The following is a 16,340-nucleotide window of genomic DNA, read 5'->3' as shown; positions in this document are numbered from 1 at the left end:
TATTTAACTAATTTCTAATATTTGTGTGGGTGAGCATATAGGGAATAGTGATCATAACATGGTCTCCTTTGAGATTCTGTTGCAGAAGGAATCCTATAAGGGAGTAACTAAAACACAAAATTTCAGACGTGCAAACTTTGACAGTATAAGGGCATCTCTGCATCATATTAAGTGGGAAATGCTTTTCACAGGGTTAAACATAGAACAAAAATGGGAAGTCTTTAAAATGCTGCTAAATAAATATACTTGTCAGTATATTCCACTTGTAAGCAAGGAACGTCGTTGCAAAGCAAAACCTTTTTGGTTCAATAGAAACGTTGGTGTTGAGGTGGGTAAGAAAAGACGTGCTTTTAAAGCTTTCAAGTTAGCTGGGACAGCCGAATCATTTATAAGGGACAAAAGGGGTAATGTAATAAAAGGCACTAAGTTTGCCCAGGAGCAGTAAACCATAGTAACCAATCAGCAGGTAGAATCAAGTAGTCACCTTTTTAAAAGCAAGCATCTTATTGGTTGGTATGGGTTACTGCTACAAGGCAAACTTAGCTCCTTTTATTACATATGGGGGAAAGAGGCCAGTAAATCATGCAAAGAAGCTATAAGGCAAGCTAAAATTGATATGAAAAAGGATATAGCAGCAAGCAATTAAAAAATTATGTTTTAAATATGTTAATAGTAAAAAAATGAAGCAGGAAGGGGTGGGACCTTTACTATCAGAGGGGGGTCAGATTCTGAACTCATATTTTTCACCTGTCTACACAAATGAGGAACCAGTTCCTTCTTAATAGTCCCAATTCTAGTAATACAACTAATGATAGATGGTTCACACATTCAAAAGAGACTAGAACATGTTAAGATTAACAAAGGTCCGGTGCCAGATGGTATTCATCCCAGGGTATTTAGCGAGCTTAGCTCTGTGATTGCCAAACCTCTTTACTTCATTTTTCAAGATGCATGGAGGTCTGGAATAGTGCAGAGAGACTGGCGAATTGCTAATGTGGTGCCTCTATTCAAAAAATGATTCCGTTCTCAGCCTCAAAACTATAGGCCAGTTAGTCTGACGTCAGTAGTAGGAAAGCTTTTCGAAGGGTTTATAAAGTATAAGATACTGGACTTCATAGCAAATCATAATACTATGAGTTTGTGCCAGCATGGTTTTATGCATAATAGATCTTGCCAGACTAACTTAATTTATTTTTATGAGAAGGTAAGCAGGGACCTCAATTCTGGGATGGCAGTGGATGTGATTTACTTAGACTTTGTACCTGGATAGAGAACTGGCTAAAGGATAGACTACAAAGAGTGGTGGTAAATGGAACATTTCCAAATTGGACCAGTGTTGTTAGTGGAGTACCTGTACTAGGTCCCTTGCTTTTCAACTTGTTTATTAATGACCTGGAGGTGGGCATTGAAAGTACTGTTTCTATTTTTGCAGATGATACTAAATTGTGCAGAACTATAGGTTCCATGCAGGATGCTGCCACTTTGCAGAGTGATTTGTCTAAATTGGGAAACTGGACAGCAAACTGGAAAATGAGGTTCAATGTAGATACAGTTTTGGACTCCAGTCCTTAAGAGGGATATAAATGGAGAGAGTGCAGAGACGTGCAACTAAATTGGTTGGAGGGTTGGAAGACTTAAATTATGAGGGTAGACTGTCAAGGTTGTAGTTGTTTTCTCTGGAAAAAAAGGCACTTGCGAGGGGATATGATTACACTTTACAAGTACATTAGAGGACATTATAGACAAATAGCAGGGAACCTTTTTACCAATAAAGAGAATCACAGCACCAGAGGCCACCCATTCAGACTAGAAGAAAATAACTTTCATTTGAATCAACGTAGGTGTTCTTTACAGTGAGGTTGTGGAATGCACTGCTGGGTGATGTTGTGATGGCTGGTTCTATTAATGCCTTTAAGAATGGCTTGGATGATTTTTTGGACAGACAGAAAATCAAAGGCTATTGTGATACTTAACTCTATAGTTAGTATAGGTATGGGTATATAAAATTTAAGTGAAAGTAGGGAGGGGTGTGTGTATGGATGCTGGGTTTTCATTTGGAGGGCTTGAACTTGATGGACTTTGTCTTTCTTTAACCCAATTTAACTATGTAACTATGTAATGTTTTTTATTGCTCATTTCCATTGAGACACCAACCACTATGTCGGCATCAAGAAAAATGCTGATTAAAGTGTAGGGGCTCATTTTCAGGCTGTGTTTATCCAAACTACTATTCATTAACTGACCCTAGAAACGAGATAGAAATATTGGCTTCAGATAAGGCCAATTTAATCTATGCCCCCCTCTAAAAAATGTAGAAATTCAGTTTAGATCAGGTCAATGAATATTTTTTTTTTTTGGCATTCTGCCTATTGTGGCCAGCCATACAGCTGTATTCCAGGGGAAATCTAGGAGCTAGCATTTAACATGGGCAAGATATTGTTAGCTAAACATACAATAGTGAGATAGAGTGGAAAGTGGGATTGTTAAAGTCTATCCCAAATACCAGCCCATGACAAGGTTTTGCCATGTTACACAAACTGGTTGGGAAAAAAGTAAACAATCTGCTTTGATGCTGTAAACAGCAGAATAAATGACTCAATATAACAGGAGATGTATTCCTGTTGAAGTTACACATGTAGAGGCTATTTCAGCCATACCTCCCAACTGTCCCATTTTTAGAGGGACAGTCCCTCTTTTGACAGCTCAACCTGCAGTCACTTGTTTGTACTGGAAAGTCCAGTTTTTCTCTGCACTGAACAGCCAGAAAAAGAAACAATGTTTCTAACTTAATTGGCTTTTGGCAGAGAGCCCAGAACAGCCTCCAGGTGCATTTGGAAACTTTTGTAACAATTTCAGATAAGCAAATAAGTAATTGTAACAATATAAGATAACAGGTCTTTTGGGGAAACGGTGACTCACAGCTTAAAGGGCAATTCACCTTAATTAGCAAAACTGTAATAACTGGAAAAAAAACACAGAAATGTGTTCAAACTTTCATAACCTGCCAAATGTAAAATGAACATGGTAATTAGGGGGTGTGGCCAAAAAAATGGGCATGGTCTAAAATGTTGGCACGCCAACTTTTTTGTCCCTCTTTTTATTTCCAAAATGTTTTGAGGTATGTTTCAGCCAGTGGAGATATTTGTGATTTAGCAATGGATTTATGAATTCTGGATGCAATTATGCATACAGGAGCTTCTCAGTTGTGAGAATATATGTTGTGATTTTATCCCTTTCAATGAGATTCAAATATTACAACAGATCTCATACAAATGTTTACATTTGTACATTTCTATTTGCTATCATTTCTTTATTGTGAGCCAGAAGAGGGCAAACTAAATCCTAAAGGGATACGTGAAGAACAACAACATTGACTTGCGAAATATGATGGTGCTTTATAAATGTGTGTTTGCAAACATATTAAGTATTTTATGGATGACTATAGAGTGCCTAACCTGTTCTAAGCAGAACATGCAGAACATTTTTAACTGTAACAAAATAACGCCTTAAGCAACAAACTAAGTTGTACCCCAAAATCTGCACCCGAAGTTGTACTGCAACTGCAAGACTAACTGGTGAGTTTCTTATTTGACAGATGTTCTTAGCCTTTTTATCAGGGGACATAAAACATCCTCAATGTTTGAACAGCTACTGGCCACAAAGTAGATTATCCCATAATAGTACCATATGAAACATTCAAAATGCATGACACATGGACAATCTCTGTTAAAATAGGTTCTTTGTACCAAGTTAAAAATACCCAACACGGTCACTGTATTTTCGTGCCTAAGGTTGATGGAACATGAGGGTTAATTCTCAGCTGGTATATTTTAGCCACTCGGAAAGCACTGAAAGCCACCCTACTGCTTTCCATTCATTTGAATGACTGATACTTGACAGCACCATTACTTGCACAGATTCACAGGACTGCCAGACGTTTCCTTTATTTGCATCACTTGCAGTTTCTCTTTCATTGGTAACATTTATTCGATGAAATTTTAAATGAATGCAAATGTTTACAATAGAAATAGATTGTATACAACACAGAATAACAATTAGCACTCAGATGAATGTTTAAGTGTTTCTTAAAGAAGGTTTAGGAACTAACAATTACAAACACAAACCTCTCAGCAGAAAATAACCAGCATGACCTATAGGTAACTTTTAATGTACATTCATATTTTAAAAAGTCGTTTTTTGTGTCAGTACCACTTTAAAACAGATTTAGGAAATACAACATAATGAATAATACTTATTCATAATTAACATATGAAGCTTTTAGAAAACAAACATAAGGAATGGACCTTAATTTCTTTTAATCATCATAGCTTTTCATTAAACAGAATTAATGAGAGAAACATCATTTTTCAGACTCCAATCTGTATTGTTTAGGCAATTAGCCAATTTGCAAATTAATAGCAAAATTATGAATTCTCAGGAGGTGGTCTAAACACATTTGAACAACCACACTGTACATAGGGGTAAAATATATTGGGAGCTGTAGTCACTCCGGATGATTGATTACAGTATTAAGTACAGTATGAAGCAAAAATAATTTCATACATATATTGGGATGAAGTGAAGTTTTCTGGATAAGCTGCAAAACTGGTAGTAATCACAGAATATTTTTTTTCTTGCTAATTCCTTTAAATGTACACTTAAACTAGCCATACACCTACTAGCGATGGCTGAGGACTCCAGTTGCCTTATGAATTATTGTATGGGGGTAAAACATTTTGCCTACCCAGTATCATGTCAGGGACTGGCTTTGTATCTACTGTGCCTAGGGGACACTTCTCTAAAATCTTACCCTCATTGGCAATCAAGCTGTGCCTACCCTGCTACATCTCCAAATCTCCATGGGGGGAGACAGCCCCGCAGTTTAGGAACCACATGCTCTTTTATAAGTAAAAGCCAATATGCACATGCTGAAGGTGTCAGCATGTTTGGGTACATCCAAAACATCATTTTATTTTTTCATTGGGGTGTTTTCTCTGCAAGCCAAAACATTCCTTTGTAAAATTGGCCATAATAGTGACTTATTATCAAATGGTCAAGGTCCATTGCAGGAAATCCCTCCAGGAATGTAGGAGGTTACAGTTAAGTATTTCATTCCCCAGCCAGAATATTTCTTGTCAATTAAATTTTATGGTTATGGAAAACTTGGCAGCCACTTGATTAATCCAGCCCCAAAGCTACCTGTTTAATGCATAGCTCCTGGTGACCTCTGACCCTCTGACTGTTCGACCTACCTCTGACCTCCACCCTCACCTTGGGAGCACATATGTCTTGTTAGGCTGCACACTGTAACAGAAGTTTTGGCTTTTTATCTCAATTCGCTTGCAGCTTCTTCCCATAAATTCCAAAGCCTCTCTCATGCACAAATGTCAGATGACAGATACTTGGTTTGGAAAAACTCCTACTATGCACAGACTGGCTGGGAATAAAAGTTTCTCCCCTTATCTTAAGAACACTGGCTCCCTCAGCTGTCGCTCCTACAGTAGATACCAGACAAGTGCAGTGCTACTTGTCTTTGTTTCTACCATATTAATATCACAATGGGAGATTTTGTTTCCCCAGTTGATGTATGGCACACCTGTGTACGCTTCCAACTGTGCACACTGCCAAAACACAGACAGACAGGTTAACAACCATATAGCCTATCCACCCATTTGACCTAAATACCATATCACTTCCATAGTTCTACTTTCTTACCCTTAACCAATATAAGTGGGACATCAGAGGCCAACCCTGGCCAACCATGCACAGGCCTGGATTTATGGAGAGGCCACAAAGGCCCGGGCCTAGGGCGGCAACATTTTAGGGGCGGCATGGTGCCCAGCCGCATCCTTGGAGCACTGGGGAGACTCAAAGTTCCCCAGTGCTCTGGTGCTTTCCAGTGTGCTAACACGTGCGCAAAGGAGAGTTTGCGCGCAGTACCTATTCTGCGCTAGGACCATGCAGCGGTGGGACGCGCGTGTGTGACCGCCCGGCTATTGAATCTGGCCTTGACCATGCAGTTCTAAATATTCATTTTTGCAGCTTCAGAAACAGTGCAATGAACCCTCAGAAGTACATTGCCCATTACATCTTAAAGGGGTTGTCCACCTTTAAATTAATGTTTAGCATGATGTAGAGAGTGATATCCTAAGTCAATTTGCAATTGGTTTTCATTTTTTATTATTTGTGGTTGAGTTATTTAGCTTTTTTTTCAGCAGCTCTCCAGTTTGCTATTTAAGCAATTTGGTTGCTAAGGTCCAAACCACCCTAGCAACCATGCACTGATTTGAATAAGAGACTGCAATATGAACAGGAGAGGCCTGAATCGAAAGGTAAACAATAAAAACTAGCAATAACAGTACATTTGTAGCCTTACAGATCATTTGGTTTTTAGATGGTATCAGTGACCCACCCCCCTCTTTTTGAAAGCTGGAGTCAGTAGAAAAAGACAAATAATGAAAAGACTATAGATAGAAAAGTTGCTTAGAATTGGACATTCTATAACATACTAAAAGTCAACTCTTTAAAGGGTGTTCTGCCCCTGAGGGAAACTAAGCAGGAAATGGAAGGTTTTTCTGTTTTGAATGACTGTAACAAGTATAAAGAGAGAATGTTGGGAAAATAGCTGAGGGACCTATGTCTAAGATTCTGAGGAGGGGTGACCCAGTCTGCCATTGCATCACCCTTTGATCTGATCAACGTTTTATTTCCCAGGAGGATTTGTACAGATGAACTGACCACTTATTCCATTCTCTCCTTGCCAGGTTGTCACAGACAATATGAAGAGAAAGTGCAAGTGCCACGGTACATCTGGGAGCTGCCAGCTGAAGACTTGTTGGCAGGTGACCCCTGAGTTCCACGTAATTGGCTCGCTGCTAAAGGACAGGTTTTATGGGGCTACACTAATAAAGCCTCACAACAGAAACACTGGGCAGCTGGAGCAGGTTCCGGTCCCTTTCCGCAGGAGAGCCAGTATCAACGACTTGGTATACTTTGAGAAGTCACCGGACTTCTGCGAGCAACAACTAAATTTGGACTCAGAGGGGACCCAGGGAAGGATATGCAACAAAACAAGCCCTGGCTTGGACAACTGTGAGAGTCTGTGCTGTGGGCGGGGGCACAATATACTACGGCAGACGCGCAGCGAGAGGTGCAACTGTAAATTCCACTGGTGCTGCTATGTGGTTTGTGAGGAGTGTCGCATCACCGAGTGGGTTAGCGTCTGCAAATAGAAATATAGAGGCTTAACCTGTGCTACGTCATTGCAACTTTCCTGCCACTCACCTTGGCTCTGCCTATAACTCTGCGGTGGCAGTGCACTGGGCAAACTATGAAAGGGACTGCTGGAAAATGGTATCTCCCCATACCGGATGTCCAAACTTTTAGCTGCTAACCTGAATTGTGGTTATTAGAAAAAGTGTGAAATAAAAAGCAAATGTTGGATTAGACACTACATACTGTATAAAACATGAGGAAAGAAAGCATCAAGACATATACTTTATGTGTATAAGGAACTCCACAGAAGGCCTGTTACTGACAGCAAAACTGAACATTATAGCTTTGTTACCCATAGCAACCAGTCAGAGGATCACTTACATCTGTCTATAGCTGCCCATACATGTAAAAATCTGCTTATTTGGCAAGGTCACCAAACAAGCAGATCTTTCACTAATATGCTCAACTTGAGGTGGGCAATATTAGGCTGATCCAGGTATTAAGTGAGGTATCTTTATCTTAATTGGCCACCACATGTCCTGTTTTAAATATGGGTGACCCAAACAGTGGAACTAGAAAATATTTGACCCCACAGCAGCTCCTGATAACTTATTTGACCCCACATGCACTCCTGGTAACTTGAAGAGACGCATTTCCAGTTATTATAACCCGGAAAATTTATTATATCTCCCCTGCCTACAGTTGACCCAGGAATAGGCTTGGGTGAATTTGACCCGTTTCGTTTCTCCAAAAATTCGCCGCCAGCGAAATGATGCTGATGCCCATTAAAGTCAATGGGTGTCAAAAAAATTTTGACGCGCGTCTCTTTTTTTTTTTACACAAGACGCCATACAAGTCTATGGGTGTCATCTCCGCAGTGAAGCAAGGCAAAAAAATTCGCCCATCCCTACCCAGGAGCATTTAACCTGTTTGGGCCAAAAAACAGATCATGAAGACTAGGGTTGCTACCTTTTCTGACCAGAAAATATGTCTTCCTAGATATTTTCCCTATTTGTTATCAAGCATAATTTTTACTGGCCAGATTTCAACTCTGCAGACCTGTTTGTAGAGGACTGCATTAATGGGCAGTCTTCGACTGACAGGCTTTTCCAACCTGTCAATGCTTTGCCAGATATTCAGTTAGGCAGGCCCTTGGTTGCTCCCCTACATGGGGCAATAAACCAACAACTCAGTCTTAGACAGGTTCAGTGTTTGGCCAGCTAGATATGTTCAACCTGAGGTTTACCATCTGTTGTTGAACTGCAGTTTCCCAGAATTAGGATTCCTTTACAAGTGTTTAAAAGAGGTTTGGGTTAAGCTTGCAATAGACATGCAGATTTTAAACTTTACACAAAGAATAATCTGTTGTTTAAGAATGCCAATCTACTACTAAACATTCAGATTAAATAAAATAGGAAAAACAACAAATCAGATGATGTTCTGGCCATTCAATGACATACAGCAATCATACAAAAGTTATGGCCGACAAATAATAGTGACAGTCACCCACTGACATAATCAGATAAACAATACAAACAGAGATCTTCTTGGTAGCCAACATAAATCTTTTCAACTGTCCAATCAATGACCAATCGCTCTGGCATGTAAAATGTTGGGACACTCCACACATGATTCGAAAATCATACAAACCGACTGCATCATTGCATCTATGGCAATCTTAAAGAGGTTGTTCACTTTAAATTAACTTTCAGTATAATGTAGAGAGTAATATTCTGAGAAAATTTGCAATTAGTTTTCATTTTTTAATTATTTGTGGTCTTTAAGTTATCTTTTTATAAAGTAGCTCTCCAGTTTGCAGTTTCAGCAATCTGGTTGCTAGGTACCCTAGCAACCATGCATTTATTTTAATGAGAAAATGGAATATGAATAGGAGAGGGCCTGAATAGAAAGAGGAGTATTAAAAAGTAGTAATAACAATAAATGTATAGCCCAGCGACAAATCTCCTCTTCTGCGGGCGACTAATCTCCCCGTACTGCCTCATGAGGCCACTTTGGGCGACTTTGGAAACTGAAGCCATCCCGTCGGCGATTCGTATTCTAGCTGGCGGGAAGGCAGTACGGGGAGATTAGTTGCCTGCAGAAGAGGAGATTTGTCGCTGGCCAGAGACACATGGGCAGATTAGTAGCCTGGCGACAAATCTCCTCTTCTTCGGGCCGACTAATCTTCCCGAACTGTCTTCCCGCTGGCTAGAATGTAAATCGTCAGCAGAATGCCACTCTGAGCGTTTAGTTTTCCGAAGTCGCCGGAGGTGAATGCAGTTTGGGGAGATTAGTCACCCGTGTGTCTCTGCCCTAAAAAGTAGAATGAGATAGACTGAAATGACTGCACTTGTGATTCCACACCACCTTATTGGATGTCTGTGTTTTAGTCCCAGTGTAGCCAAACAATTAAAGAATAATTTGTACAGATCCATGGGGCAAGGTGTTTCCTAGCATCATTCAGATAGCAAAGAACCTCCATGATTTTCTATCACAGAAACTTAAGAATATGTTTTGTAAATTATATATTTAATTATATTTCATCAGTGAGTGCCAAACTACATGACTGAATTGCCCATATTAATAGAACATAGTTAGACTGAACTGCAATTCCAACAGTATTGTCCCAGGCTTCAGCTAAGGGTTGTTCAATATTATGTAGAGCATTCCAAAATTGAGCCAATTTTTAAATTGGCTTTTTCTATTTTTATTTTTTAAATAGTTTTTGAATAATCAACCATACCCTGCTGTCTTTACTTTCAGGCTCTCTTCTATACATATTCTATTTTTTCTTCATAACTGCTGCCTGATTGTAAGGGAAGATTAGCAATTTGGCACAACTCAAAATGTAAACCAATTAACAAATAATACACACACAAAAGATAAAAAATAATTACAATTGCAAACTGTAGCAAACTGTAACACCCACCAGTAGCAGAGCTTAAACAAATTCAGAGAGATGGGGTGCTATGGCTCTGGACTGTTTAACGTGGCTAAACTGACTTTATATGAAGTAGGAGTGTGAACCCTATGAGCCTTGTGTTACTGCTGAAGTAAACCTCCAGCTCTTTGGGCCTTACTGTCCTACTGTCTCCAGTTGACCTTATGGTCTGCTTATATACCTACTCTCCATATCTTTTCATCCCTACAACTTCTGCTCTCATGCTCTACCTCTGCATTTACCAACACCCCCCCCAGCCTTTCAGCCAGGGTTCATCAATTAAAAGACAAGGAAACTCCGAAATGTCCCCAGTGTATACAGTGTCTAATCCTGGACACAAGGCCAGTGCTACTGTTCATTGTTAATTACACCAACCAAATTTACTAATTTGTGATCCCTTGCAGCAGACTTTCATTATACTATACACGTCCCTACTTGCAAAAATATTATCCTGTGCATGTAAGCTTTACAAACAACTACACTGGATGATGCCGGTGCAGCATTCAAAAGGAGAGTACACTGGGCTAGTGAGTTTTCACAAATATATTCATGGGGGTGCCTAATATATATGGCCACTCACAAATGGATGATGCTTTATTTGTCCTTTAAAACCATACTCAGTCTGGCTGCATTCTTAAGACGCCTGTTAATTATAAAAAGCAGAAGCAAATTGTTTCATGATGACCAATACACAACATTTCCCCCATGAAAAAACAGTCATATTTTTAGCATGATCCATTCTCTGTCAGTTGTGCGTACAATACAATGGACCTGAAAGTAACCACCTTCTTTCCAAACAAAATGCCCTGCAGTCCCACACAAGTCTTTGCAAAATGGGATGTATCGAGAGTTAAAGTAATCATTGTCTCCACATACAACTGCAAGTTTTGTAGCATGTAAAGGACATGAACAGACTGGTGTTTCCTACACTGTTAAATGTTTGGGGAACTCACAAAAGCCACATTCCTGTACACTAATTTGTTAGCACACTTAACCATATCTTGAATGCAAGTACGCGTGTCAGAAGCAAGTAGGCACACCTTATTTCTATTTTGTGTGCTGTTAGCAGTGCTTGAAATTGGGTGTATAACAACCCTGTAGTGGCCGATGTCAACCCAAAAATGAAATGCTACATAATAAAAGAATTTCTAATTCAGTTAAGGTTTTCCAATATACATTAATATCCAATAATCCAATATACTGTACACGTGTAATGCATACTGAAAGCAGTATCTGTCTATACCTTTTTATTCTGGTGGTTTTGACTATTGACAATACAGCAGAAGCCGACTGTTAAACAGACATGTTTAGTATATTTAATCTCCCTCGCGTGCATTGAAAAAGGGAGAAGCAATTTAAAAAAAAAACAAATACAAAACATGACTTTGAAAAATGTATATTTGGATTTTGTGTGTAATTCTAATGTAAGTTATTTACTTTTGTGAATAGTAATTAAAAGTATATTTAATACATTGTCCTTAAAGGAATCTTTATTTCACTGGGAGTGGGAGAGAGAGCATTAGATTATACTCTCCTGGTTTATGCATTTAAATGATGAGAAAGCTAGGGTGGGGATGCTTAATTAATTAACTCCCATCCCATTTACAGTGCTGGCAAGCAGATGCAGTTGTCCCTATAACATTACAATGGCATAGAGGCAAGGAAATAGACACCTAGGTTTTGCAATGTGCCCTTAAAAATATGAACCTTATTTTGTTCCTGCACTGTATAAATGCTGACTTCTCTTATCTACTGTTCTAATCCCATGTAGTCTATGAACAGGATTTAATAGCACTGTGCAATTTCATGTCACTTTAGATATTGAGATTTCCTAGTGTCAGTAAAGTTACATGGTTATGTTTGCTGTGCCTCATCTGAGCTTATATTTTCCATTCTCATAGCAGAGTCACAGGGTAGCAGTGTCAATGTAAATGAATCTTACAGATAAAGGGTAACTGATCCTGTAATTTTTTTTACAAGACAATTAATATGGTCCTATAAGAATGTAGAACTCCTACCATAAAGCAAATCAGGACTGCCATTTCTTGCCAGAAAGGAAGTTCAGACAGTCACATTAGGAACAGGAAATACATTTCATAGAAAAGCCACCATACCTTTTTTTACAGACAAAATAAAACTGTTCTAATTTACATTATGAAACCTTGCTTTTGGCACAAATGTGTTTAGTTGTTACTGACATTAAGTTGATGTATAACGCATGGAGACAAATGCGGGATTTACCTTTTAAAGCAAGCACAACATTTATAAAAAACGCATGTTTTATTCCAGTGAGCATGAGGATAAGAGAATGAGGAATTAGCACCACCCATTGGTCAAAATTTGTAAACTGGTCAGCCATGCCAAATGCCCAGATGCAGTACAACACTAGCCGATGGGAGCAGTAATATATGGCAATACTGTAGTTCACTTACTCTTTACTAAGGTATATCTAGTGAAGCAGGTGGAGATGTTTTAAAGGGAACTGCTTTTTGCATAATGAAAAAATGAATAAAAAACTATCCTATATATATCGGTTTAAAACTACCCAAAATGTGTTATGAATGGTTAACTAAAGGTAGAATCAGTGGGGGGGACTCATAATTTTAGGCCCCCCCCAATTATTAAAATTGCTTACCTGATACCCCACGCCGGTGCTCCTGTTTGCACCAGACTAGGGGTATTGCTGCAGAAGTCCACTGTCACCAGGCGCACAGGGTTTGGACTGGGCCAGTAGGCTCCGGCCCTCAAGGTCCCCTGCCAACCCAGGCCCGAAGTTATGTAGAGCAGTGCATGCTCCTGGGGTTGAGGGGGGACAGTGGTGAGTATATCAAAAAGGGCGTCCTAGAGATTGTGAGGGGGGTTCCTTCATGTCACAGTCAAAGTCCAAAGCTGCCTGCACATGCGCAGTAAAGTGAAAACTCAAACTTAAAAAAAGCCAGCTTTTTCTCTCCTGTCTGCCCTGGCCCAGAGAAAAGAATACAGAAGAGGAAAAAGATGACTGCCAATGATCTACAGTACCCTGGGTCGTTGTTATGCCCATGGCTAACTGCACCCAGGCCTAGGGACTGGTTGGTTGGATTGCGCATAATTTACACAAATTGATGGATCACAGTTTTGGTTTATCAATCACAAAGCACTGTGAGTGCTTGGGTAGCAGCTCTCGACTGGGCACTTCTGTTAATGGGTACCTACTGAAGACACAAATTACAGGACTGCAAAAGCAATGATAACCTGACAACTTCATTATCTCATTGAGATATTTACCCAGCAGAGCCCACAGTCATGATAAAGTCTTCATTCTAGCCCCCAAATTCATGGTAATATAATATAAACATGCGCTGTGTATTCCCTGTCTCTATATGTAATTACTCTATAGACTGAGAAATTAATAGATTAATAGCATATGTATTTACAAAAGAAGCAAACAGACCAATAACCAAAACATAGACAAACATAGATTGATGATACATAGATGATAGATAAATTATATATAGGACATTTAATCACACATAGAACCATTTCCAGCCTTCTGATTTGGGCTTGGCAGGCAGATAGATGGGCAGATTACCTTTATTACTCAGGGGAGATTTAATAACTTTCTCTCCTCTTTCGCTTGTATCTGCAACTGTTTCTGCTTTCATGAGATCACTATAAAAATAAAACTTGATCTCAGCCCCGCTAGGATTTACTGTGGAATTGGCAATATGTGATATCATAGGATTTAACTGAAGGCTGAAATCATGTTTGGACAAGGCCAGCAATGTATCTCAGAGCTAAGCAGCTAATACACAGACACACACACATGCATAGACACAAACATACACACTCCAGTATCCCCTCAGAGAGAGGCAGCTCCCAGGCATGCTTGCCACCATGCTGACTCACTTACTGGTATTATCGGTATCTTCCACCCCTTCTTCCCGAATTCCAACACCCATCCCAAGCTAACTTGCGAATAAAATCTAGCAAATGAGGGGGCAGAGTATCTAAAAAATGCGAATGTTGATAAAAGGATCCGCACACAAAGAAAGAAGTGTGTGCGGATCCTTTTATCAACATTCACGTTGCTAGGGGACCTTGCCGGGTCGACGGAAGAACGCACCACCTCTGCAGGATCAGTGAGATTGGGTGTGCGGTAAGAAAATCACATTGTATCTAAAAAATGCAACACAAAATAAATGGCAGGGAAAATCTATTGCAATTTTTTCATTCCTCATGCAAAATTAAGAAAAGGAGACAGGGGATACCTATGTGCCTCGCCCCAACCTGCCCTCATGAATACAGTACTGTTGAATGCAGGTTTTGCTGTATTTATTGGGGAGGACCTGTGCCCTTTGGCTATGGGCACAGAGGTTGTTGACTCTAGCTGTTGTCAGTCTGTGTATTTTTGCAGGCTGATAGAAGCTGATCTGCTCAGTGCCCCAGCTCCATTGATTTGAATCTGACACACAGACAGAGGTCAGCCCAGATTCTGACTTCAGCTTCTGCATTTTTGCCACCCCTGGCAACCAGGGGGGGGCACTGTCGTCTGAGGTGTCTCAGCTCACCTCATTGGCAGAGCACCCCTGTTTGGGATAGCAGGTGAATAAAGTCAAGTAACACTTTATATTGGTATTACCCAACCTGTGACCCTTTGGTTGTTAGGTGGTTTTGTAAGACACAGGTGAAATAGTCCTACTACATATAATGTATATATGTATATATATATATATATATATATATATATATATATATATATATATATATATATATATATATAATATATATATATATATATATATATATATATACAAAATATATATATATAAAACCACCTTCAAAGACTATTTTGGGTTCCTCCACCAATGAACATGACGTTCTACACACTTCCCTTACTGTACTTTCGATAATAGCTCATCTTCTCAGAGATTAGTTGGGCCTTATAAAGTTCCAACATGTTCCCCTTCAGCTGTTGTATTACAACTCTCAGCATACGAAATAACTCTCAAAATACGAAATAAAAAGAAATTAAAAAATGCACCTAGTAATAATTTAAGCTTTTGCCAAGGGCATTTTGTAGCCAAAATGACCTATCTGAGGATGGAGGCCCAGGACAAATGCCTCAGCCCTGACACTAAAGATAAATGCACATTTTATCCTTTTGAAGAAGAGACCTTTGTAGTTTCTAACATTCACTCACCAGAATCCCTTGTTAGACAGGTATTGTGGTTCAAAGAAATGCTCAACTGGCAAGAAGAGTCAAGGCCCTGAGGTTAATTGCAGGGCTTGTGTGCAGTGTGCTGCTGCTGCGTGTGTGGCATTTATGTCATTTGCACCAGCACAAGCAATATAAATGTCCTGGCTTAGGGGCAGAGTTGTCTTTACAGGGGGCACATACAGAGTGGGGTTCTGGAGAGCAGCTGTTGTGGGTGGTATAATAGATAATAGATGAAAATGGTAAGGGAAGAGCAAGATTTAGATACTAGGGTAAAATGAAGATACTAGGGCAAGATGAATATATTAGGGCAAGAAAGTGTCTAAGGCAAGAAGAAGAAATTAAAGCTTTATCACTCTTGCCCCTAGTATTTATATAGAGCAACTTGCAGCACCCAATGCAAAAATATATTTGTACCTCTATCAGCATATTTAATGCACTTCAGCATTAAACAGTTAACCGTTGAGCACTTGTGCCAACAAATAAAGTGAAACCTTTTACACAGTTTTTTTGTGGTCCCACCTATTTATAATGCATTTCCCTGCTTTTACATTTAAAACTTTTTTGGGCCCCTGAAAAACGTGCTCTGAATTGACCCAGTTCTATTTCCAAACTCACTGCGATTAGACAGAAAATCATTTAAAAAATCTGATTACGCATTTATGTTAGCCAGAGAATACTGGGGTGTATAGTTACAGTACGTTATACATGGTATGTGCCTGACAATGAGCTGGAAACAGGATTACCACTATGAAAATGTTGCTTCTGACCATGGAGAACTGGGTGTTGTATAACCATTGTACTAACAGTACTAGGACTGTACTTGTCATGATTAAAGTGGCATCTGCCTGAACATGGGCTCAAGTCAGGTTTCTCCCCAGCCAAAGACAAAGGGAGCTATGTCTGTACTCTTGCCCCATGGCATTACTGGGAATGTGCAAACAAAGTTCTCATCCTCCACAACACCAGAGCTCAAGGAGAAGGACCAAA

The 16,340-nt window shown here is 39.5% G+C and overlaps 1 protein-coding gene across 1 annotated transcript in view; it reads left to right on the top strand.

Moving 5' to 3' along the window:
* wnt10a.S (Wnt family member 10A S homeolog) overlaps positions 1 to 8,005 on the top strand; it is a 32,708-nt gene extending 24,703 nt beyond the window's left edge. The window contains exon 4 of the mRNA XM_018238750.2: positions 6,765 to 8,005. Coding sequence (XP_018094239.1) covers positions 6,765 to 7,232 — 468 coding nt within the window. The 3' untranslated portion in view covers positions 7,233 to 8,005. The remainder of the gene's footprint in view (positions 1 to 6,764) is intronic.
* The last annotated feature ends 8,335 nt before the right edge of the window (positions 8,006 to 16,340 follow it).

This window comes from Xenopus laevis, chromosome 9_10S (genome assembly GCF_017654675.1).
Source record: "Xenopus laevis strain J_2021 chromosome 9_10S, Xenopus_laevis_v10.1, whole genome shotgun sequence".
NCBI lineage: Eukaryota > Metazoa > Chordata > Amphibia > Anura > Pipidae > Xenopus > Xenopus laevis.
This window is presented reverse-complemented; position numbering and strand designations above follow the sequence as displayed.